At 42.0% G+C, this 25,975-nt stretch overlaps 1 protein-coding gene across 5 annotated transcripts in view; it reads right to left on the bottom strand.

Annotated features, from left to right (window-relative positions):
• Positions 1–339: 339 nt before the first annotated feature.
• The window catches only part of LOC106649895 (caskin-2), a 106,222-nt gene continuing 80,586 nt past the window's right edge, over positions 340–25,975 (bottom strand). For 2 of the 5 annotated variants that reach the window (XM_014367623.2, XM_023459961.1), the window contains exons 2-7: positions 6,475–6,846; positions 5,764–6,090; positions 4,911–5,248; positions 3,692–4,180; positions 3,132–3,614; positions 340–3,021 (exon numbers count right to left, since the gene is read on the bottom strand). In XM_014367623.2, the coding sequence (XP_014223109.1) occupies positions 2,722–3,021; positions 3,132–3,614; positions 3,692–4,180; positions 4,911–5,248; positions 5,764–6,090; positions 6,475–6,846 (2,309 nt within the window). In that variant the 3' untranslated portion in view covers positions 340–2,721. Of the gene's footprint in view, positions 3,022–3,131; positions 3,615–3,691; positions 4,181–4,910; positions 5,249–5,763; positions 6,091–6,474; positions 6,847–16,373; positions 16,444–24,432; positions 24,571–25,975 lie in introns of those variants that run through there. The other 3 variants (XM_023459954.1, XM_023459958.1, XM_014367621.2) reach the window with 3 other exon arrangements.

Genomic DNA, 25,975 nt, shown 5'->3' with positions numbered 1-25,975 from the left:
TATTAGCTGGGAACAACTAAGTTAAACGGAATCACCCTTCGTTGAATGTTTCCTCTTTGAAATTACTACGATTGGCTGTTTCGCTGTGATGGGTTTGACCCGAGAAGGGCTCCTGATTGATGGGCGTGTTTGGCGGACATAGGAAATGATTGATTTTCTGATAATATACAGTCTGGGGAATATGAAGCAAATATTGAAAATATGCAAGTTTTTAGTAACTCTATTTCGCACAGCTCTGTCATTGATAAATGTAGCATTTTTTAAATTAAAATTACAACGAAAAAACATTCAGGATTTTCTTTGTTATTACCTAAATGAATAAAAATCTTCAAATTTTGATATAATTTTTATTGCTGTAAAGTTAGTGTTATACTCACATAATAAATAACATATCTGATACAAACGATGCATTCTTTTATTTTGTTAAGTAAAACCATTTTTTTAACTATTAACAATTTTTACACTTAACTTAAGAGTATTTAATTTAAAAATTAATATATAAAAAGATATTTACTTAAAGTATGTATAAGTGCGCGTTGATTGAACTATAATTTAATACTATTTATTACTAAACGACGTTGTATAGTATTTCATTGACGTCCTTTGACATAGTAAGGATTCAATGTTAGATTACAGAATCTAGATTGTGAATGGTTAATCAGTCTTGCGGTGGGCAAGTACGTAAATCTTTTCGGAACATACAAAATTCTATTCTGCGTTACCATGTTAACAAAATTGATTTAGTTTTATTTTCAGGTAAGCTCAAAATTGCTTTCATATCTTTTGACCCCGCACTTCAAATTAATGAAAATATATCGAGTTAAATATCAATTTTATTTAATAAATATATATAAATTTCAATTATTTACAATGATCATTTAAAAATTATAACATGATTATTTTCTAAAATGCCATTTTCAATTAGAATTATATAAAATCAATCTTCCTTAGTAAAGCAAAATACATTGTTTTTCTTTAAATCATTTCATTTAAAAATTGTATAATTTTATTTTCCATGGTTTATAAAAAGTTGTTAATCTTCACTAACAAAATATCAAAATTATCTCAAAATTTGATTGTTCGTCATTATTCTTAGTTCATTTTACGCATGAGAAATGATAGAACCTTTTATGCAATGAATATCAACAAACCATTTGCATTGAAATCTATTAAAAACAAATGTATATTTATAAAAAGTCATAAAAGTGGCATGTGAGTGACTTATTACGCGAGCGCATTAGCGACTTCATACAGTTATTAGCGTCGCGATCATCTGTACAAAACTTATTAATTAATATAATATATATTTTCATTATTTATATATTTATGACTACCATGATAAAAACAAAGATTTTAAAATTTACACTGATTCTTACCATCTTAAAACTATAGATTTTATTTATCTTTATATAAAAATTATGACGACTGACCAAAAATTGAAAACTGAACTTTTTGTAAAAGTACAATAACGTATAATCATTGTTAGGGGCATATATTTGGAAAATTCCAAATTATGCTAAATCGTACTGGATATTAATATTTCGAGGGCTTGGTGAGGCTTCAAAATCTCTGTCAACCATGGCACTATTTATATGTAACATATCCTATATATAACTACTATACATCTACAATAATTAACAAGACAAATCTGCTTCCGACTACGTATTAAATACGAGGTTTTACATATATTATTATTCATCATTTAATCGGTTAAATTTAGTTGATTGAATCGATTCATAACACAGTGGTAAGCACTGAAATCAACTTTATCATTACGTACTACCAAATATAAGTTTGTTTTACATATTCACGATTTAATTAATAGATTTCGAGGCATTTTTCGTTTTTTGCTTCTCGTTTAAAGCTTACAGGACGTCGAGTAATGGCTCCATTACTTTTTACGTTTTATACTTATTTTTGAGTCTAAAAGAATTATCAACAGTCGGGTCGTAGCGTATATGATTTTTATAAAACTTTTCACTTGAGATGAAGAATTTATTTTGTTCTGCGCAGTCCATTAAAAAGCATGGAGTTAAAAAAACGGACGGCGGTGGATAAATCAAATACATCGTGGAATGTATTATTTTTACCGTTTTTCTTAAAAATGTATTTTTGCTTAATTTGTTTAGGTAAAAAAGTTAAAAGTCACCAGTAGAAATGCTACGGAAAAGCCTGAATACAAAATTTGTAAAATGCATTCGAAAGAGCACCAAAGTGGTAATTCGGTAATTGTGCATGGGTTGGGTCAACCATAGGCACCATGTCTCAGTTATTGCTACCATAGCAAATAAAGAAATTTGCGAAAAAGGGGTGGAAAATGTAAAAAGTAACATATTAGAATAAATTAAACTCTCTCCTTCTTTCAAAATATTGAAAAGACCAGAATTTTTTTTCAAGTTCAAAATGGAACTTGTGTCGGTGTTCTATTTCAAAATAGAACTTTTCCAATTAAAATTTTTAATTACTTATAAATACGAATTATAATTCGTATCAGGACTTTTTAATTTTTCACACCCATCCTTTTTCATGTAAAAAACATTTTTACTATGTGAGCGCAACCAGATACAGTCGCTATGGTCCGCAAGTCAGTCTAGTCGTTGAGAGTATAAAAAGCGTTAAAAAGCTTATCCGCACGAGCCTATCGATTTCTCGGTCCTGTGCTCCGTATCATTTATGGCAACAGTTAAGAGTGTGAGACTATAAAAATTGTCTATCAACTCATTAAGGGTTAAGACCCTGACGTTTTTCTTCCTCAAGCATGGCATCAAGCTCGTTAGTCAGGTTGGTCAGCATATTACCGATGTCGCTGAGCACGTCAACAGGTTCGCTAGACGCCGACGGTTTGCTGAGCATGCTCGATTGTTGCTGTGACTGCTGTTGATGTTGATGATGATGATGATGAGACATCATATGACTCGGGCTATTGCTATATTCTTGAGCTGCGCGTGCAGCTCGCTGTTTAATTGTACCGGCATTTTCATTGGCGAATGGCAGAGAGTCCGATTCTGCGCTCGAATTCGACTAGAATACAAAAACAACATTTATTAATAATTTAGTTGAAGTACTTAAAATTTGAAATAAAATAAGATGAGGGAAGAAAAAAAATAGGTAAGAAAACTGTTTGTGCATACCTTGAAGCTAGCATCGGATCCATTTCGATGTTGCAAGGCAAGACTGGCAATAAGGTCGTGCTCGTCGCTTACATTGGCACCGACGCTGCCCCAGCTGCGCGACATGGACGAAGGTGGCCTGCTTCCTAAAACAACGGAAGGCGAGGGCGCCGCCTGTGCAGCCTGCGTAGCTGCCTGCTGAAGCAAGTGCTGCACGTGTTGGGGCTGCGGTGGGGCGGGCACGTAGTGCACCCGACTGTCGTCGCAGTTGGCCGACGTTGGCACCGGGCCACTGCAGTCGATGACTATGTCGCCGTTGTTGCTGCTGCCCACGCTGTTGACCGACGACACGCTGCTCTGGCGGCGCGGAGGCGAGGGTGGACGTCGTTTTATGAGCGAAGGGCTGCTTTCCAATCCATAAGTCAGCTGATACTTGTTGTCTTTATAGTCACGAGGCAGTGACGTGTAGGAACCTTGCGTAGCCTGAATCTGTGAAAAAATTGTCTGCTCTCATTAATATTGCCAGTCAAAAGGGGCGCGCTCTCGAGTTGAAAAGTGAATCTGCGCAAATGCCAAGCTACCTTTGCAACGGGCCTGGGTCGGACCAGACAATGACGCGGCCTGGGCAGCGTGCCGCCACCGATGTTCTCCAAAATGACGGCATGATCGTTCGTCGGCGTGAGGTCGCCGTCGTCGTAGCTGCGCGGCCGCCAGTCCAGTATCTGCGGATGATGCGGCGGCGCCTGGGGCGCTGGCGAGGGCGGATAGCCCAATGGCACGTCTTCGAGGCTCTCGAGGGACTTGCCGCGCGAGCTCGTGATCGACGAGCAGCGGCCGTAGTCGAGACCGCCGCCGATGGCCGGCAGAGCGCCGTACATGCTGCGCCAGCCAGCCACCGTGTTGACGCTCGAGTTACTGCTGCTGCTGTTGGCGCTGCTCATGCCGCTCGACATGTGCTGTTGCTGCTGTTGGTTGTTGTCGGCCGGCCGCTGGAAGGACCTCAGGATCGGTGAAGAGCAGTCCTCGTCCGGCGACGGCAGATCTGGGTTCCCGCGGGTTATCACAACGTCCTACGAAACGAAATAAATTGGTCAATACGAGTTCAATGCAAATCGACTCATTCATACACGATTGCTGGCTCATTTTGACTAATTTGATATTATTTTGCACTATTATACAATACTACTATACAATTGTACTATTATACAAACTATTATACAATTGTACTATTATACAATATGCAGTAGGTCGTCTACGTGATTTATACGAGATACAGGCGCTCGCATCGTTCGAGCACGGTTTCCGATTTCCCAAGATGCGTGCAGTATACCCCCCGATCAAATGTAATAGAAGCTCGGATCGTTTATATCACGACGTGCACGCAGCTCCGAGAGTCAACGTTGAGCGTTATTTCGATGAAAAAGCTCGCGAACGTCTCGAGTCAGTAGTTCGCGACGCAGCAATCATCGTAATTCAGCCGGTTATACTCGACAATAAAATTTATACGAGCCGGGCGCGCACGCGCTTACTCGTTACGAACGAAATGAAGCTGTTGTTTTTATGTATGTGCTGGCAGACGAAAGCAGAAAATTATACCGGAGCCCGGCTACCGCTCGGTCGCGCAAAAGTCGAAACTCATATCGACTCGATAAATGCTCCATGTACTTATCCTCGAACTTTGCGCGGCTTTTTAATGTCCGCAAAATTTAATTCGGTGTACGGGCGCGCAACGGCATTACGAGCGCATTTATCGCTCGGATAAACGTGTCGTAAATCGCGCATTATCGTGCATCTCTTTACCTGCGTGTGTCCAGGATGCGGCGGTAATCTCGCCAGATCGAGCGGCTGAAATCGTTTGCCGGCCCTGATGTCCTTGACTCGTTTGATGGCCAAGAGCAGTTTCTTTTGATGGCCGAGCCTCACTATACCGATGTCTTCGAAATCTTCCCATGTGAGCGTGGTGACGTCGTCGACGCTGCGCATGCCCTGCTGGTTCAGAGGCCCGAGATACTCCTCGAGTCTGAGCAGCCTCAGCCATTCCTCGAGCGAGCCGGGCACGTGTTCGGGTAAGCCGTCCCCCACGTTCAAGTTGTCGATTTCGGTTTTCAAACGCTTTCTGTGGTTTGGCTTTTTTATGCCTGCAATGGATTCAATCTATTTAGAGCTATTCATATATAAGGACCATATTAAAAATCATCGTTTGGAACCATTAAGTGGATGTTGTAACAAAGAACTACTTTTATTCGTACTTGAAAAGTGAAAACCAACCGCATCCCAAGGTCCTTGGCGTAAAATTACCGAAATTTTTAATTTCATGTAAGTAGTCCACTTTACTGACGATTGTCAAGCTTGTGTAATGATTCCGAAAATTAAATTATCTCGCTCTGATTCATTTTTGAGCACATAAGGCAAACATTTGCCACTCCACGTGTCGTCAATTTTGAAGGCAGCGACATACGGTACTCAATTTGTCACAAATTTCACAAGTAATGAGCGGATAAACACAAGCAACATAATCAGAAATACAAAAAATTTGTACGCGTTGAGAGGTGAAGCGATAAGTTTTGATTGATGCATCGCCCGGACGAATCGATACATCAACTTTCACGTATTTAATAATTTGAGAAGATGAGCAGCAAATGAGGAGTCTTACCTATAGCTGTGAGATCCTCTGGCGTCATGCGCGTGATAGTGGCAAGGTCGTAGCCGGCCGATGCAAAGAGTGGAAAGTACTCTTCGAACTGTAGCTCGGTGAGCCAGGCGTGCACCAAGTCGAGATCTGCGGGTCTGTCTGGGTGACTTCCCAGCGAGCTGATCGAGCATCGAGGCGACGACGTGAGTGCACCGGCGCTCCTGGGTCCACCCAGATGATAGCCCGAGGCACGCCCCGAGTCCAGCGAAGCCGTCGAATGACGAGAACCCGAGCCTGAGCCCGAACTGCCTGGACTATCTCTGCCAGGACTTTGTGTCATGTCGATTCCTGCATCGTAAATAAAAATTAACGATTAAAACTTTGCGAAGCCTGAGGCATCTTCAAAGCAAACTATTTCCATCGAAAAAGTGTACTGCTCATGCTTGCACTTATAACGACGTCAACAGCGTGATTTTCTATAATGAACTGGTTGAATACGAAGTCTGGCAAAAAACAAAGCTTCGCGTGTAATTACTGCAAGGAAAATCAATAAGCCCAATTAGCGTTGTCGAGCAGCGTGAGCTAGGATAAATCTGAGACTCGATACTCGGTCCGCGCGAGATTGCTCGGATCTAAGAGGCCACCGAGGCATAGAATATCACGAGGCAGCAGCAGCAGCAGCAGCAATAATGAATCGACGTTAATAAGTATAAGGTATATTTGATCACTCACCTTGATCCTCGGCGTGGGCGTATTTGTTGGCCATGCTGGGAAATGTGAAGCCCGGATGATTGTACATCGGATTGGGACTTTTGCCGGTGGTCATGCCGTAGGGCGAGTCGACGTCGACGACGACGGACTGGCCGCCGCCGCCGCTGCCGACCACGCTGTTGTTGCCGGAGGGCTGCATGGGCGCGACGCCGACGATGCTCGACGACTGCAGCAGTGTGCCCGCCGTCACGTAGCAGCTGCTCCCATCCTCGCTGGACGCGTAACCGGCCGAGCCGAAGCTCGAGCCCGAGTGCCGAAAGTCGTTCGGCACTGCCGGGGGCGCCACTTTTTTCGCCTGCGTCACTGACTTCGAGGGACGACTCATGCCGCCCACTGTAAACAAGCAAAACGCTACGTGTCATTTCATTCTCTCTAACAAGCATATCGCATACAATGTATATTTTGCCAAGTAAGATGATTTTTCTTATTTTTTTTTTTTGTTCTGCTGATAGGGTGAGTATTGGTATCTATATGCGTGTATCGATTCTCTCGTATGATTAACGAGGTCTGCTTTCGCGCGATATTTTCTAGAGGAGGATTACGCCTTAATGCGCTGATCGACCAACCTACGTCATTTGCTGTATCAATAATCACCAAATACAAAGAGAGAATGACCGATTCCCGTAATGAGTATTTGGTTACAGCACTCAGACACTCTGTATGCTCGACACGGTCGATAGATTTTGTCAATTCTTTGACCGGAGCAACGAGAAAAGTAGAAAATCAGTTGCAGGGACAAACTGATATAGTGTATAATAATACACAACGTCATATATTTTCACGTAGACTGCAAGTACGTTACGCTATATTGATTTCATTAATTATCCTATCGGACGCAGCACACTTTCAATTTGTTATCTAGATTTAATTAGTTTGGCCATGTCTTGTAGCTACGTTCGGCGCAAATCGCTCGATGCCCAAGGCAGAAACAATTAACACTTGCTAGCTCGCAGCTATGGTGCTGCGAGCTCACCTACGGATGTAGGTGCAAAAATACGATATAGGCCCGTACCGATCGCTGAAAAGTGAGATAACATTGTTGGTCGCGTAAATATGAAAAATACCTGGAAGAAGGCAGCTATACCGTTAGGGCGTGGTCGCGAAGTTGGACAGAAGGCCGTAGCGGGCTTACCGATTTCAAATCGTAAACCAAACTGGCGAGGAAAAAAGGATGCACCGATCGTCGCGCGCGCGGCCAACAGACTGGAGCGAGAGCTCAACATAATAAAGTACACGTCCATGAGCAAATTGTCGCTTATTTTTTTTTCTTTTGCCTGCTGCTCCGGTACTTTCCTGCCGTATGCGTGTACGTATATGTACGCGCGTACGTACATACGAGCGGGACGGGCTTCGCCATAAATTAAACAGGGCGCGAAAAGAAAGAAGGGAAAGGAATGTCGAAGCAGCGTCATGAGAGTACCACAGCTTCTCGATAAATCAGCGATGCTTGCGGGTGTATAACGTAAGTGCTGGGCTCGTTTCGATCTCGCGCAGCGCAGCGCTCGCTCCGTAGGATACGCACAACGCTCTTCGAAAGGGACCCGCTTGATTGCGGGGGCATTTTTCGTGCAGCAGCGGCAGCAGCAATGGCGAAAACGAAAGGAGGCGAATCATAAATCGGTCAAACTCTTTTTGTACAATTGAATCGAATCGACAAGTCGAAAACAGTATAAACGTACTGGGGTAGATTTTTATTGTTGATTATTTTATCAAGAACTCATTTCTTCGGGTAAAATTGTTGTAGAAATAAAAAATAGTTATAATTATATATCATATCTTTTCTCTGAACTGCAGTTATGTTAGAGAGTAACAAAGCGTTTCTGCAACGAGATTCATAATAAGGATGCATACGCATTCAAGTTACAGAGCGATCAAAGCAAAAAGAAAGAGAGAAAGTGCAAAAGAAAAATTAAAGCAGCTGCATAAAATACATACTTTTGCACTTTAACTGAAGATGTATGTGCCAAGTTAAGCTACGAGCAATAGCAATTCAGCATGTTAACAAAGTCGAAGGGTTACGAGCTACGATACATGCGAGTAATGAGCAACAAAGATTTTTACTGGAAGGTAGAAAGGTCAAAGCTCGACAATTTAAAAAAGAGGATTAAAGTCCAGCTAAGAAAATAATAAATCTGCTTTGCTCAAGAGCACAGCTGCGTATACAATACGCGCACGAGTGAAAATGAAAACTGTCCAATGACATAAGCACGATAGGCTTGGAACTGTCCCCCATGAAGGATGGAAGAATTCACGCGTGACAATGACGACGAGGATGTCACGTTACATAGGCTCAGCTGCGAAACGTCAAACTCTTGCGTCAAACAAAAACTAGGACGAGCAGCAATAATACTTTCAATTTCTATATGCAGATATGTCGGATAGCCATAGAAACAGAGAGAAAGAGAGATAGAAGCAGTTGGAAATAACAACGAAAGAGATCGGAAGTCTGGGCGCAAAACTAACAGTCGAGCGCGCTTTGACGATTTAAGCTGCAAAAGTGGAAAAGGCTCGAAAATTTTGAATAATAAGCAACGAGCCACGAACACTTCTACGCTGTATAAGGTGATATAGATACGAACACGCGGATAAACGTATAAATACCGGCAGACAAGCGACAGCTCGAATAAGTTAGTTATTTCTTTTGGATTTGTGCCAACTGTGAAGCGTTAAATATATAACGATTAATTGTATGATTTATCGTACGAACCAAAATGTGAGAAGCGGCGAAAAAGCGACGGCATAGTTCAGTCTCGTTCTTAGGACGTGCTATAAAGTCCGTCGAAAATAATATAAAATCGTGCGACACGAGGCCGCGATCGGGTGTTTCTTTTGCCAGATCGCTAACTGCGCTTACGCACTCGGCACTCGAGAGCCTGTACACCAACTGTTACGCACAAACACGCTGCAGACACACACGCGCACTTTCTGCGCGGACACTGCGCACGTATATAGGTGCATATACACACACGCGAGAGCACAAAACATACACAAGCTCGCACAGGCCACGGGAGAGATCGTAACGAGGAGGAAACAGGTTTGTCGAGCGCTCGCTCGTATCGAACTGGGCGCGCGCGAGTGAGCAGCCTCGGCGCAGGCAACGAGCAGCGATGTATACCTAAAATTAAAAGACTCGAGAGATCGAGACTTGGACGTCGGAGGCAGCTCCGAAGTGGGAGTTACGAAAAGTCTGTCGCGCGCCGCGCTCGTGTATACAGCAGCGGCTGAGCCTGTTTCTGTTTCTCCCCTCGACCCGCGAAGGCCGCTGCACCGCAGCTGCACCGTCGTGCGTCGAGTAGTCTTATACGCTCTACACACATATGTAGGCTGGCATGCGTGTGTGTAAGTTGTGCGCCCGCGCGCGCGACCAACGCCGCGACGGCACGCGCTCCCGCTCGGGCTCGCATATGCTTTTCCCGGAATTCTACAAGCATCCACTCGACGCGAGCACGAGGCACACTTTTTCTTTGATTTCTTACTGGATTAATCTATGCAAAGATGTGGCTGTGCGAGCATCTGCGCTCCGAGTTTATAAGAAGGCGCGTAAACATGTACTCTTTGATGCTCGAGGCCACAGAGACGCGGAGGAGACGCCAATCCGTTGATTATAAAAGCTCGAAAGAACGAAACAAAGCCTGACATACTTTGAGATGCAAAGTTCATAAACGCAGCGCTACGGCGCGCCAAATAAAAGTCATACTATCCCCGGAGAAAGGATGCTCGCGCGTGTATGCCGCCTGCGTATCGAGAACACCAACGCACGCGTCACCTTCTTAGGCGCATATGCGATAAGTATATTAAACTAAGACCACAAGCTAAGCTGAAATCATTAGATGACGGAACACGTGTAAAATTTCAATAACAACAGTCCAACTTTATTTTTATCGTATAAATTAACACGTGCTTCCGACACAGATCGAATATGAGTATGAAAAATGACGAGATTCGTCTGAACAAGTGCCCCGGAGATGTAAACGCCGTACATTTTAAACTCTTTCGAAGGAGCGGCTTCTCCCTCTACGGATTATGTCCTTTATTAAATAAGCAAATTTACAGACTATCTATGAAGGAAATTGCTTGGAAAGTTGCAAAAGCCAAACACAAAACTGGATAATACAAGCAAAACAAAAAAAAAAGTTGAAAGACGGAGAAACTTCGTAACTAACCTCCGTAACTTTTCTACTAAAAACCTTCAGTCTTGTCATGGAAAAAAATTTAAATATGACTTTTTAGTATACTTGTGATGACAGATCTGTTTGCACAGAATTTTACGAGTGGCCAACTGAGTATTTGATTTTCATCGTTTAATAAAAATTTAATACAAGTCCATTAAAAATTGTGCAATCTCCTAATGACGCCTGAATTAGTGGTTTATAATTAGGCGGCAAGCTGCGATTCGAAACAAAAAGACAACTTAAATCAGCTTCCGGCCGGACACTACAGCTGTCAGCATTTAAGGAAAATTGAGCGTTAGAGATTTAGTGGTTTTAGTCTTTTCCTGCCATTCAAGTGCTCCTCTACGACATGCATCATGCTGGATTATGAGGGTCTGCGGAAGATGGGGCGCTGCAACTTCGAGAGAGGAGTGTATTTTTATCCCGTTCGCAGATGCAACGAATGTATATAAGAAACACGTGCCGTCGTACACTCGAAGTCGTCGCGTGCCAAGTTTATTTTCTGTGTAACTGGAGGCTAAATAAGTGCGTCTCGCGCTTTGAATTTTTTGTTACGTCAGTTGGAGCAAGCCGTCGGCGCAGTGTTTGTGTTATACGGTGTACAGCGAGCGCTTCGCATTTTGCGAACAATCGAACTTTTTCCCGGCGAAAGCATCGGAGTACGGAATTGCACTTGCTTCCGTTTGGATCTTTTATTGAACTACTTTGAGACAGAGTCTCGCGCGCGGAAGTTTCCAAAAATCCAAAGCTCATAGATGCTTGTTTACTCGACTCGCTTCATCTACCACGATTCTCATCGTCGCATCGAAAGTTTTAATTTAGACGATTTTCACTCTCAGCGAGATTTAAATAGCTCTTTTATTTTACAGCGTCAACATTAGGGTGCGAGATATTTCTCAAGAAAAAAAATCATCGCTACCATAAAACTTTTTCTTTCCGATTTAAGAAGAAAATGGCCAATTAAAATATAATATCTAATAAGCGCAGTAGTCAACTACCGGAAGTGCATTTGCGATCGACGTAAATTGTCAGTATAAAAAGTCCATGATATTCTTGCTATTCGGCTCACAGAAAGCAATTATCGCAAGTCGCAGGTAAACTGTTCTCGGGAAAGGCGACAACGATTATGCCCGAACGCTTGAAAACCCGAAGCAAGCGAAGATACAGAGCTGCGGAGACGCGACGACTCTTCAATTGTTTGCGCAATCGCAATCAGTTTTTTTTCAGCCAATCCTATTCTCAGCTCGCTCTTTACTTTTTTACGCTATATACGTACTTCTATTTTATTTACCATTCGACTGTTTTACGAGAAAAAAGCTAGCGTCTCTCCTCTTCTCACTCCGAGTCGCAGCGAATGAGAATTAAATGTTCGAGTCACCCTATGAAAAACGACTATACGTACGCCCACACAATCTTATATATTGCTCCGCTACTGGAGCTTTTCAGCCAATTAATCAGGCAAGTTATGAGGAGAAATACGGTAAATTTATGTTAAGCCGGCTTTCGATCTAAACGAAAAAATGATTACGAAATTAAGTGGGTTGCCGAGCACGTTGTGTTGCTCGAAATAGCTGGAAAATTCAACGATAGCGCTGAGGTTGACAACCCACGACATCTCGTCAATCGAAACTTTGAGACTATTTTGAAACATTTAAATCGTTTAAATGTCAAAAAAATGATAGATAGCTAATGATTCGAAAGGGATTATTGCAGAGATGAGAATTGAAAAGTCGGGTCCAAGATCCTACCAAAAAATACATTGTATGTTACATTGTAGCAAAAATAATTTCCTGCAACATTCCCAATATATATCATTAAACGCAATTTTATAAAAGAAAATGTAAGCATCATAAATATGCTTTGATAAATTGGAACGAATTATTAAAACTCTTAATGAGTTTTTAATGTACGTTTGACGAAACCAAAGTTCAAAGCAATCGATACGAATGGTATCGTATTTAAATTACGCTGACAATTAAAAATCACTTTTTTCAAATAGGCTTAATATGCATATTGAGGTTCCTTTAAACACCTGACTATACGGATTTAGATTTTGAAACGAGCGTTAATCCGAGAGAATAATTATGTCATTAAGCTGGCCTTATATAAAGGAGCTCGAATCCAGACTGATTAGTCAAAGGAAAGTTGCGCGCGCGATAATGCAACAAGACCAGCAGGAGCCAATAAGCTGTCCAGATAAATCCTAGGGCAATTCAGTCGGCTGCAAGTTTTTCGACTCACTGTATGGGCCGCTGCTGCTGCGCACAGTGCTATACGCTGCAGTTAATTTTTTATTCTTAAGCGTCAGACTTGCGGTATTTTTTTTTATCAACGTCACGCCTCGTAAAAGAAACGAGTTCATTCGCGAGCTCGATGATGTGCAGAGGCACACATGTGACTCGACTAGTCCTCTAGTTAGGAAGCTATAATCTGTCGCGTATCGTATCTCAGTCGGTCGCGGCCTAGTTTATTACTTTGCCTAGCCAATAATAGCGGGACGAATAAAAAATCGGGCATAAGAATTCAGTGGAGAAGCAGTTGTTGGATGTTTTTTGCAAGCATCGTTGCGTAGCGAGCTTGCGCCGAAATTTCAAAAAATCAGTTGAAACGAGTTTCATTTAATGGTACTTAGCTGTGGCAATCACGAAGCATAAAAAATGACTTTGATCCACGATTAAACGAAGAAGCTATAAAATTAAATTCCCTTCTTACTGATCGACATTTCATTAATTCGGTAAAACGAACGTGGCTCGAGCGAAATGAGAAAAAAAAGTGAAAAACGTAAAAGCTACCCAAGACATACGTATAAGGTATGCAACAATGCGTTACACCATGCATGTGTATATTCGGTATTATATGGGCAGAGTATGCGCACGCACGTCTCAGCGGAAGCGTGCATTATTGCCCATCTTTTTGTTGCGAGCTTTACGACTAACGGGCGCCACGTAAATGCAGTGCGCGAGCATCAGCCCCGCGGCTTACGACGCTTATTATTACGCTTCCTCTCAAGCTCCTTTTTACTCCGAGCTACTATAACCCGCCTCGTATCTGGCCTCGCTTCCCAATGGACCGCTGCCTTGGCAGTGCCAAGCTCTAACAGTCTAGCATTTTCGTTCTATAAAACTCGAAGCCACCCTGCAACGTAACCTTTATGAAGCTAGTGTACGCGAGTAACCCTGAAAACTTGACTGCGTAATTTATACAAGCACCTTTGCCAGTCGCCATTATATACTTGCGACTGCACCAGATTACGTTTGCTCGCCGCTTTGCAGTTATTAAGGCGTCGATAAAAACACTGCAAACAAATTTTGACGAAAGCGTTTGAGCTTTTTTACTTTGCAAAGGTCACCGTCCATGCCATAGATGCATCGTGCGTATTTGGAGCGAGACTCTCTTGCACGAAGAAACCGAGAAGAGACTCGTCTTGGAGAAATAAACGGCTTACAGGTTAATCGAGCATTTTCCGCGAATCCCACGCGTCGCTGTATACGTGAACACGAGAACGCGCGTTGAATGTGCGAGTTGCGGCAAAAAATTGCCAATGTCAGCTTACTCCAATTTCCTAGATTTGCCAAAACGAGCCATCACGCGTGATCGAGGCTATACCCAGGCTACTTAGGATGTAACGTGGGACGCGGCACTTTTTGCCAACTCATACGCGAGAGCGTATCGCTGGATAATTAGAATTACGCGATTTTTTTATTCATTCGCTTTTCGAAAAAATAAATAATTTACGGCTGAATTGGAATTTTCTTTCTTTTACACATTCTGGAAAATATTTCTGTACGCCAGGGCAAATGCAGACTTTAGTTTACAAGTACGCAATGAAAGATCCTTCGTACAGCTTACTCGGATGTTCTATTACAGCATTCGTGCCGATCGTGTACTCCAAACAAACCAATGCTCCAACTGATTGATTTTCTTAGTGGTTCGTCGTCAATGACGCAAATAGAAGATAATCGCTCGACGTGCCTTCATTAAACCGCGAGCTGCATCAAGAATCACAACTTTTCCCGGAATAAAAAAATTACCACTCGACGAGGTCGTAATGAAGAAATTACTAGAATGAGAATCTATTTCTTGCATGATGTGTTATTTGTTTTGTACGGAGCCGTTAACTTCCGAGGAAAAATTTACTTCTTAACATTAATTTCGCAAAATATCTACATGCTTAATTAAAGTATTCTTGAAAATTGCGACAATTACGTTGGCTCATTATTAAGCGGATAACAGAATTATACCTGGATAAGACGCGATTACTCGTTTTTAATAAAGAAATCATGTCGCACGATAGTTATACAAATAAACAGTGTACGTAGGATGATCAAACGCGTGAAAGTGTCGCACAGTAACGGAACATAACATTCAATTTTTTTCATCGATTACAAACGAGATTATGATATTCCCCGCTTAAAATGGAAAAAATATTTGCTCATACGGTAATCTCGAGCTATAAAGGAATTTTTGCTAGACATAATAATATACTACAATATGTATCGGGCATGGGAATATAAGTTGTGTTTCGACAATATATTAAATGAGTGACATTCAGTAAGATAATCCGTGCCCGAGCCGCCCTGCCATCGAGGCCGCGACAGTTCATAATAAGTGGGCGAGCTCTATCGCGCGACGGCCTGTTCCGCAGAACTGCAGGGCTGGACAGAAGGAAGGCTGCACAAGGTATATCAACAGGTTGCTAAATTGACCGCTCGCCGACTGCCGCGCGCGGGCTGCAATTCATGCAACTGCAGCTTTTGTTCCGCGAGAAATGCGCGCGCGTCAACTCGCGAGCCTTGCTGCGCTGCATGCGCGCCGCTGCTTGCCTATACAGGCCGCCATTGACTCGCGGGAATGCGTCACGTGGGCGGCTATATAACTGCGCGATTAACCACCTTTTTCTATGAATAATGAATTTGCCTCGCGCGCAAAAGCGAATTTTCTCATTCAACCATTATGCGTTTAAATTAAACCGCGCTGGCTGTTGTATACACGGCGGTCTGTATCGAGTGACTGTTGTTCACGCGGCAGAGTCGACACCTCGACAATGCAGGCATCCAGTGCAGTTTATTGCACCGAGCCCGACAATGCCACTGTCTCTTTAGTTGCGTTGCGCGAATCGAACCTCGCAGACGGTACGCGTCAAAGAAGCTTTTCCATTGCGCCGACCAACGAGCGCAAATTGAACCGTGAGTTTTCCCGCGAAGCGAAAATAACCTGATTTGTCCTGAATTCTATTATAGCGACTGACCGTGCCGATACTACGACTGATATTACGCAAGGCGATTTCAAGATAATTAAAACTATAAACAACATTCCAAGCGATTTTACGTAAAATAAATTATGACAAACTACGTGCTGACTATAGAACTAGCCTCGGTCACTTTGTAATGAATGTGCACTGAAAGCTCCGCTACGACTTTGAAATATTCTTGACACGTTTTTTTCTGTAATGTAACATTACAATATCATTACAATATTTTCGGCATTCAATAATTTATCGAAAATGGTGTTCTTGTGCGTTGAACTACACTTTTTTGTACAATTGTACAAGATAATATATTTAGAACAGGTAATAAGTATCAAGGCTAAATGATTTAAAAGCACACAAAAAAATTAGCTCGAAATTGAGAATAATCTATAACGTATAGTTATGAAAAAAAAAAGATATTAAGAGAATATTTATTTTACCTAGTGTCAAATCGATGTCGTAACGATTTTCCATATCGACGAGAAACATTTTTCCTTGAGCTAGCAAGGAAGCGTTTCACGACTAGCAGAAGACTAACCGAGGCGAAATAAATAGAAGCCCCGCACACCGGGCCGAAGACAGTAAATCAATAGTAGAGCAAACATCAGCACTAAACCGAATTGTTTTTCTAGCCGAGGAGTCACGTGTCCATCGCCATAATATGTACTGACGAAAAATGGAAAGACACCACATATAAGTCGTTGCTTGCTGGCTCTCGACGAAACTACTGCCAAGATACTAAGTGCAGCCGAGCCAAAGTGCGTAAAAGATCCTTCGATCGCGCCGGCGCCGACTAGACGGCGTATACTTTTTACGTAAGTGTATTCTGTCCCTATAGTCGCACAGTATGTATGCGTGTGTTTATGTGTGCTACATGCGTGGCGTCGTACAGTAGCGTGCAAATACTCGCTGACACGCATACACGAGCTCCGTATACGCGCCTGCGTTTTCAGTACACACTATACGTGCGTGGCTGTTTCATTGGCAATTCAATTAAGTTGCTCGTTTGAGGAGACACTTGATCGAATGACTTCTCGAGGACAAAGTGACCATCGTGGGCTTCACGAAATGTTCGAGGCAGCAGAAGCAGCAGAATATATATAAGCAGCAGCGGTAACTCTTCTAGTCGCTTGTATTCTGCGCGAGCATCGCTCGTGTCTGTCTCCGTGTTCCCTCGCACCCACACTTACGCCTCTAACACACACATATACATTCTATTTATTGCACGCCACGAATTTCAATTGATATTTTGACGAACGAAAATGGTGGATTGGCTCGAAGGAGAAGAGAGTGAAAGCAAGTGCGTTATTGTGCGCGCTGCTGCCATAAATAATGCACAAATTGAAATTATATCAAAACACGCAAAGTGGTCGTGATTGATTTTAATGCAGAATAATTTTGTGCATTCTTAAAACGGTTATGGATCGTTAATCTTACTGCTTAACGACGAGCTTCACCCGAGCGTTAAGCACTTTAATCACTTTTTAAACGCTATCTGTTTTTTTTACTGTTTTCTATTTCTCTTCGGGATCGGTGCTGTATTGACCAAACTTCTAATAAAATTAGCTTGAGAATTGCTTTTTCTAGAATTCAGTTTCGTCATTACTCAAAAAATCATTATTCCCAACAATTTTATCGAGCAGAAACTGCAAAGGCAAAAAGTGAAAAACTTTTACTCGACAAATAAAAAATAATAGCAAGCATTGTGCGCACTTTTCAATATTCCGTAGCATAACGAGTTCGCTCTAAATCTTTCAAGAAACTATCATTACCAGAACCTCCGATGCAGATTTTTTCAAACCAGATTAATTGTCGGAGTAAATTACATATTTTTAATTCAGAAATGATATTAGTCTTAATTTTATAAATCACATTAATTATAAAATTAATATAGAAAAACTCGAACAACATTCCATTTTTGAAGTGTCATTTGCATTACGAAAAATGAAAAATCGCTAGCAGTCTGAGAAGTACAGAACTCAAGTAAAAAAAATCGTATTTCTCGAAAATCACCGATGAAAAAAGTATCTCGAGAAAAGCTCTCATATACTGCAAACAGAATGCTCCTATGAATTTAAAGTTTCAAACGAAAACAGTGCATCCTCAAATTGATTTTTCTCTCTGTGCTTCGCGTCTGCGTACATTTCTCTTTCATATTTTTGTATTGAAGCTCAAAAAGTTCCACCCTTTTCAGAGAAAATTTGTACATAACAGTTTGGCCACTGTGAACGTAGTTGAGTCTTCAATTAACAATGAATGTAATTGAATGTAAACACGAAGAATGTCCGACATCATCATTTTTCGCCTCTTTACGGGGGCAAAATAATATTATATTGTAAGGTGAAAAAAAATTGTTATCTTACGTCGCTGAATTTTTCACTCAACAAGTGCAGGGAGTTTTTATCTACTTATTCAGTGTGAAAAAAATGCCATTTGAAGATTCAGCACGTAGCCGTAGTTCTGGCTTTACAAGCGACGCGTGCAACAACTTTGTTTATGTATAGTTGTCGGGTGCGCGCTGCGAAAATAATCAAGCCCCGCCGCACAGCCGTATAAAACCGTAGTCGCTAGAGAGATTGTCTTGCGCGCAACATCAGCTTTCATCATCTTCGCCGGCGCGGCAAGTGTGCAAATTTCTCCGCGCCGGAGCTTATAACGCGCTGCGGTTTATGTCTGCGCGATAAAACCCGGAAATGTTGCAAGCACGAGGCGCGAGGACCAGACGCTCGTTTTTTCCTTCGGCTTCGCTCGGCCTGTCTCTCAGGAGGCTCGTATAATGCACGCTACTCTCGGTAGCGCACGCGCCCCCCTCGACTCCCCCTCCCTTTCTTTCTCTCTCTCTCTCTCTCTCTCTCTATCCTCGGCAAACATCCTTTTTTTTATTCTTTCCTTTCGTGTAGAAGAAAATCTTCGTACTCTCCGCAAGCTTCGTTGTGCACGAACCAGCAGCCGCAGCTAGTGGCGGTGTGCCTGTAATGGTTTGCTTCTACTTGATTTGACAGATCGGAGCCTGGGGATCATGGCAGCACGAAGAAAAAGTGTCGGGCGTTTATCACGGATACACTGCAAGTACTATCCCTCCCCCGCCGACGGGTTCGATGAGATCCCTCGCTGTTCCTGATACGCATATATATTTGCACGCATAAGGCACCGGCATCAGGACCATCGGCCTGCATGCGCGTTCGCCAGATAAAAGATGAGTTATTTGCACGAGGATAAGTATTAGGATTTGATCGCGTAGCTCCCGACACTGCGTAGTACAAATGAATACCCCCACACGAGCTTTGTGCGAGGGGCTGCGATCGCCCACAGTTCGCACAGCAGCTCTGGCTTCTGTTCAGGATGTGCAATTGAGTCCTCCGACCAGCATAATCAGCTCGTCCGCTTAGAATAATACCGACTCGCATTAGTTGCACGACGTTGAAGTACATCCCGTCACTCAGTTTTCACGTATCAAAGCGACAGAGCCCGAAGAGCCGAGGGAAAAATGCAGGCCAATTTAGGTGACACGCGGATAGCTGGGACTCTGTGATTTTGTAAACTTTTCGCTCTCTCCACGTTGCACTAATCATACAAGTATGCAGCGACTAGTGCGTGTACGCACACCACGTTCATTACGTATCGTTTGACATGAATCTGTTGGAAGTAAAGAACTCGAGTTTGCGGATAATGCGATTATCTCGTGCATTATTTGAGAACAAATAAAGCTAGTTTCGCAGACGTTACACCTAATTATTTTAAGCGAAGTTGCTCATGATCCTGTAGAACTACATAACTTTAGCTACTGGATGTTTCCAACTGCTTGAATTATCAAATTACTCGCCAAATGCAATTTTTCAACATGTTTCGAGCTTTTTGAAATGGAAGTTATCAAGCGGCTGCATGTATTGTTCACGAGGGACTAGCCCGTCAAAAACAAGCGAGCACAATAATTGTTGGAATATAGACTCTTAATACAGCTACTCATTGATTTTAAAAATGAGTTAAACCTTAGTAGTAAACGTTCAATTTATATTGCATCAATATATTGTGCAAATTTGGTTATGAGCTTTTTGATTTCATCAACAGATGGAGCATTGTAAACTCGCAAGAGGTAAACAAATTTTTGTATGATATATGTCCTGTTATTCTATAAGCATGTGTTTATACATTTTCATTTATACATTTTTTCTTCTTTCGCGCGGCCACATAATGAATACCGCATTTATGAAAAGTGGTAAAATTTCGTATGTCAAAAAATTATTTTTTCACTTTGGAAACTCGATACACGATTGTAAAGCTATATAAAGTACTATACTTAGAAACAGTGTTGAATTTGACGCGTGGCTTTCACAGCGAGCAAAAATCGATGACAGACCGTTTCTTTTTGCACGAAGCTTTGTGTGTGAGTATTTGTGTGTCGGATGCAAAAGGCAATTTCCGCGCATAAACTGATCTATGTTGGGAAAGCTCGAGGAATTCACGGTTCTGTATAAAAAACTGTCAAGATTTTAAATATTTTATATTTCAAAAAGCGATGATGATTGGTTTTATATATGAAATTGATAAATTCGCTATTTCATATTATTTGAACAATTAAAGATTTTCGAATTTGAAAAAAAAACGTATAAAATAGCTTGAAAAAATGAATCAAATCGTCTTGAAACCATATTTAGTATTTTCTTGTAAGTTATCCAAATACAGAACGGTTGCAACGCAAATAATTAGTGGAAAAATAGGTATCGTAGGAGACATTAACCCTAGTTCATTGCCTTACTTGAAAAGCTTTGATTCTGAACAATTTTTTTTGTTGACGGATAAGTGAAAACCAACTATTCGTGAGTATTACAATATAACTCTTCAAAATCAAAAATGATAATGATTTAGCGAATTGATTACTAAGCATTAATCTTTATCTTATTAAACTGAGAATGAGTTACAATCGGTCACAATCAATCGTGTACAAACCAAGGTCAAGATTTTTGAAGCTAGATAACGCAAAGATAAGGGCGGGTTTTTAGATTCATAAGCAGTCATTGAAATAGTTACTATCTATCGCATGATGTGATTTCTAGTTTTACAAATAAAACAGATAATGGAATTAAAAAGTAATACGGCAATCATTCTGGGTGATGTTTCGCATAAGCTTGAATCGACTTGAGAATCGAAATTGTCGAAACCTGAACTCTCTTTCGATACTATCGTAAGAACGAGGGTGAGCCAAGTTACATAAGTTTTTTTATACATCATAAAAAGAAGAAGAAGCAGAATAAGACAGAGTGTGGTTAAAGGAAGCACGACGATGAACCCCAAGAGTCACAGTCGTGCTTTTACAATCCCTATTTCTTTCTCATATATCGAGTATCCCAAGAAAAAGGTCTTATCCGTTTCTTTGGCGGATTAGTCGAACTATAACATTGCAGAAGAAGCTACAGTCTCATAATACGTACATTCGTGCATGGAGCGCGCGCAACGCAAGTGCCCGATTCGAGTGCTCGCGTATATACGAGCTTCTGCTTATAGGCACGAGCGTGAATTTCCCCCTCTCATATAGGAACGATCGATCGGCTATTTCACTGCCGTCTATGGGCATCGCGGCGGCTCATCTCTTGGGTTACTTGCTCTTGTACTTACGTAGAGGTTCATTTATATTATTCTCGTTTTTGTTGTTTTTTTTTTCATCCCTGGCCGTTGTTACAAAGTCGAGATACAACAAATTCCTCTCTCCATTTGAATACAATACAGTACGGCAGGAGGCTCCCCTGCTTTTAGTCTACTTTATCTACGTCTGAAAAGTTCTGCTCACGTACATAAGCCACGAGCCGGCCTATACCTTATCAAGACCACGTGCGCTGGTTTCTGGGAACTATGATCTCCTCTCTGCGCTTCATCCCCTTTGTATTCTCCAAACAACTCGAAAAAATCGCATTGAACTATTTTTCATTTGAAAGGTGAAGTTCGAAAGAAAAGTTCGTTTAATACGTGTAGGTACGACTCACCCAATCAGCAACATTTGAATCGTTATAAATTTGAGTTGTCAACACTTACCTGTAAAAGAAAAAATGAAGCAAATTAGATTACTTTATTACATGATATTTAAAAGTAAAGCAATTATACAATAATATTAATACGTTCAAATGGTAAGTTTATCATATAAATTACTCGGAGTAAACAATATTGCAGTGGAATAAAGTTTATTAAACTAAAGACTCGAAGCTTGAAATGCGTTAGAACCGAGAAATGTTTAGTCTTAACGACACTTCCAATTAAGGTTTATTTAGCGCAAGCAACTTTTTTCTTGCAGTGCTTCGCGCAGATGACATCGCGAATCCACTTATGGCAGTCGTACGTATACGCGTGAATATAAAACGCGTTCGCGCGAAGATTCGTATGTAGAGGCAATCGAGCGAACCTGCGGCCCGATGCGCGAGCCTCGATTTTTTTAATAAACTCGCGTTCAGCCCAAGTTCCTCGATACGAGAAAGCACCGCCTGCCTTTATACCTGCGAATCAGCTACTACCAAGTCGGATACGAGCCATCTATCAACTTATTACGATCTATCTGCGTATACCTCTATTACGTAGACGTTTTTCACTCTTGTGCCTCGCAAACTATAGATAGAAATCTTAATCGTAGCTGCGATTACGAGCATTTCTGCTACTTTTACAATATCTAAACCGTACAGAGGTTACACGGGTTGCTCAGGTTATTCCCCCAAGGAAGATTTAGCCAGTCAAAGTATGATTATGATTTGTTTGTAAGCATATGAGCGTTGATTTAAATCTATAGTCCGCTGCGCGATCATGCAGAATAAAACAAGATTTATGTATCAAAGTACATAAATTGTGACTGACGTTTTTGCAATGTTGCGCGAGTGCTATGAGAATGAGAATAAAATCGATACGTCACGCGAGCTTTTGTGAGCTTGAACAGACCCGCGCGAGAGTCTACCGAATATGCTTTCAGATGTTATTACGTTGAAGGGAGATGAGCTGCCGAGTATCGAGCACTAGAAATAAAGTTCATTAATTTTTCACATTTGAATAATTAATGAGATGTCAACAATGCTGTATAATTGGGACACGAATAAATTACTTACTTGGGCACGAGAAGCACTTGATCATTGCGCTTTGGCCGTTTGTTTTTTTTTCGTTGTTATTTTGACATAAAAATTTAAAATTGAGTCCTCAAAACAGAGTTTGTTAATTTTACCCAGTTATTGGATAAATTCGTGCGACCAGAATTGAAGCAATTATTTTAGGTGTTTGACCGTATAGAAATTAGCTCTAGTCTATTTCACTCGTACACATCAATCTATGTATATACTTTAAGTCTATAAATATAAGCACGGGGAAAAACAAAGCAAGCTTATGCGACGGGGCGTAAAATAACGCATGGACGCGCGCTTCTCTCTCGCACAGTGTGTAGCGGTTATCCCACGTTTTCTGCTGGTCTCGAGCTGCTTCGAATCAGAAATCCAGCACTTTATCAACTTCCTCGTTCTCTATCTCTTGCCGGAGCAAGAGCACGTCTCGTTCTTATTTTCGTTATGAGCGACGTCGATACTTTTATAAAGAACCAGTATATAGTAGCTCAGTATGCGACTCGACGCCTCGTTGTTCGGCGAACGACTAGTGCGCGCGTGCCGGTGCGCCGAATGCGGCCGCAACAAGCCGGTCGTCTCTCGCTATATGGCATTAGTTGCACGGAGAGAAGGCGCGACGCAAAAAAAAGGCTGTACAACAAAACGTTTTAGTGGGACAAAGTGCGTGGAGAGGAGTCGTATACGCGGATCGGTCTATTCTTGGACTTTGATGCGAGGCATCGCCGTAAGCGACACGGACGTTCGATGCAGCTCGCGTAGTAGTACTGATTCTCGCCAATCGGTCATTTCGATACTCTTGTTTCGTTGTATCGGCGAGTCATGGCGTACTCCTACCGTAAGAGCTAATTCGAAATCAACCTACTGAAAGATTTGGGACGTAAAGTAGTGTTAATTAGTGGGTAATATGCAAGTTAAAATTATTTGTCACACCTGCGATTTTGTTTGAAAATAAATCGACTAAGGAAATTATATTCAGTAAAATGTCGAACAGTTGTGATCGGTATAAAAATGTCCACGCGCGTGCCGCATGGCAGAGAAATCACGTTATGCAGAGTAGGCGCATGATCGATAGATTTTATTTTCATATTTCCTCGGACAAGATATTACGCGACAGAAAATCAAATTTATCGAACGAACTGTGCCACGACATTTAAATACTTATTATACTGGTGGCGCGCATATGTGAATTCTTGTTCAAGAGTTAGTTCTATCGAATCGACTCGACACGCGTATCGATAAACTCTCTGACGCTTTGAAACTCCTTAAAACCTCTCTCGACCCAACTTTATGCTACGCTATATGTACGGAAGCAGCGAACGACATCTGCTCCGGCACGCGACTCGGGCCAGCGTATTGCTTTACAGTCTAATGAACGAGGCGCTGACAAAAAAAAAACGACCGGAGATGAACTTACGCTGCAGAAGGTTGCGCCAGCTGCCGTAAACAGCTCGTAGAGGTGTGGTTAGCAGGTTGGTCAAGCCAAGCTGCGACTGCTTTTTCTCCGAGTCGCAGGAGGCACCGGTGGCGGGCATCAAGTTTCCCTCGGACCTGCTGCGGAACAAGTTGACTCGGCTGGCGCTGCCGCGAACTGGACTCCGACGAACCGTCGGGCCGTTGCGCGCAGGCACCGGCGACGAGGATGCACTGGCCGAGAAGTACACGCTCTTGCGCTGATCCGTCTTGGACGCCGGTCGAGCGCTGATTTTGCCATTTCTGCCGTTTATCAGCAGCCGGTAGATGCATCAATGTGAATTAGTGTTTTTTTCACGAATGGTTAGGCTGCTGGTGTATATTCACTTCATAGAATCGAAGGAAGTCGAGGTTATGTACTTTCTATTGCCCATAGTAATGGATCTCGAGTTTTTATAGCATATTGAGATTTACAGATTAATGTACTTTTATCATAATTTACTGCCATCGACGTTCTTCAATTCTACTCAAAATGAAAATATTAATACTATAATTGAGATCTAACCGGATTTGCTGCTCTTTGATCAATTTAACGCTGGAAAAGTCAAAGCCGTCTATGTCATCTATATCGTCGTCATCTTGCGGTGTGCACAATCTTTGCTCGGGCGGTATCCAAGCCTCTAAGCTTGGGTCTCGAAAACTTCGATAAGTTGGTCCAGTCGAAAGCTTACGAGTCGCCCGTTGCAAAAACTTTTTGCCCGGCGGTAGAGGCGGCGGCCCTGGACACATTACTGACATTGTGCTCAATTTTTTATTTTACCTTCGCTTCTGAGTGATTCTGTCAAATATTACGTAATCTCGATTTGATGCTTGTTGCTACTTGTAGAGATTGAATTGAGATGTGTCATTGACGTTAAGCCAGAAACTTGGAATAGGCATTTCTTCAAGTAATTTTGATTGTTTTTAATTCAGCAGAAGTTAGCATTGTATATATTATAGCGCGAATATTATATGCAAATGAACTGGAAGTATTTATACATTAACGGAGAACAAGAGGATTCGCCCAAGAATAAACGAAGGAGCTTATTTCATCATTTCATTGTCGTCAATAAGAATTTAAATATTTAAACTCGCGATGAAAAAAATATCTGCGACACTACAGACTTTAAAACAACTGTCCTAATTTAGGATCAAGTGGCAAGTCGAATAAATAAAAAAAAACAACAGCGCGTGTCGCGAAAGCAGCGATCGGTAGAAAAGGCGACAAACTTGCAGATATTCAGGCGCGCGCGCTCGGCATAAAAGCAATCGTCGTGACTCGCTCGTGTAATCGCGTACAGCGTCCCACATCACCATAAAAAGCAAGAAGTCGAGAGCTCCTTCGAGTCTTATATACCACGTACACGTGAGCTGATTTCATACGATCGATATGATATTTCTCATTGCGAGGCTCTTGTGCAACGAACGGCTTGTTTCGAGCAAATTGTGCCTCGAGGTGCGTGGGATCAGGCGACGCTCATCGTCACCGTCCTCGTCGTCGTCGGCTC

Source organism: Trichogramma pretiosum, unplaced genomic scaffold (assembly GCF_000599845.2).
Source record: "Trichogramma pretiosum strain Unisexual culture from Peru unplaced genomic scaffold, Tpre_2.0 scaffold60, whole genome shotgun sequence".
Lineage (NCBI taxonomy): Eukaryota > Metazoa > Arthropoda > Insecta > Hymenoptera > Trichogrammatidae > Trichogramma > Trichogramma pretiosum.
This window is presented reverse-complemented; position numbering and strand designations above follow the sequence as displayed.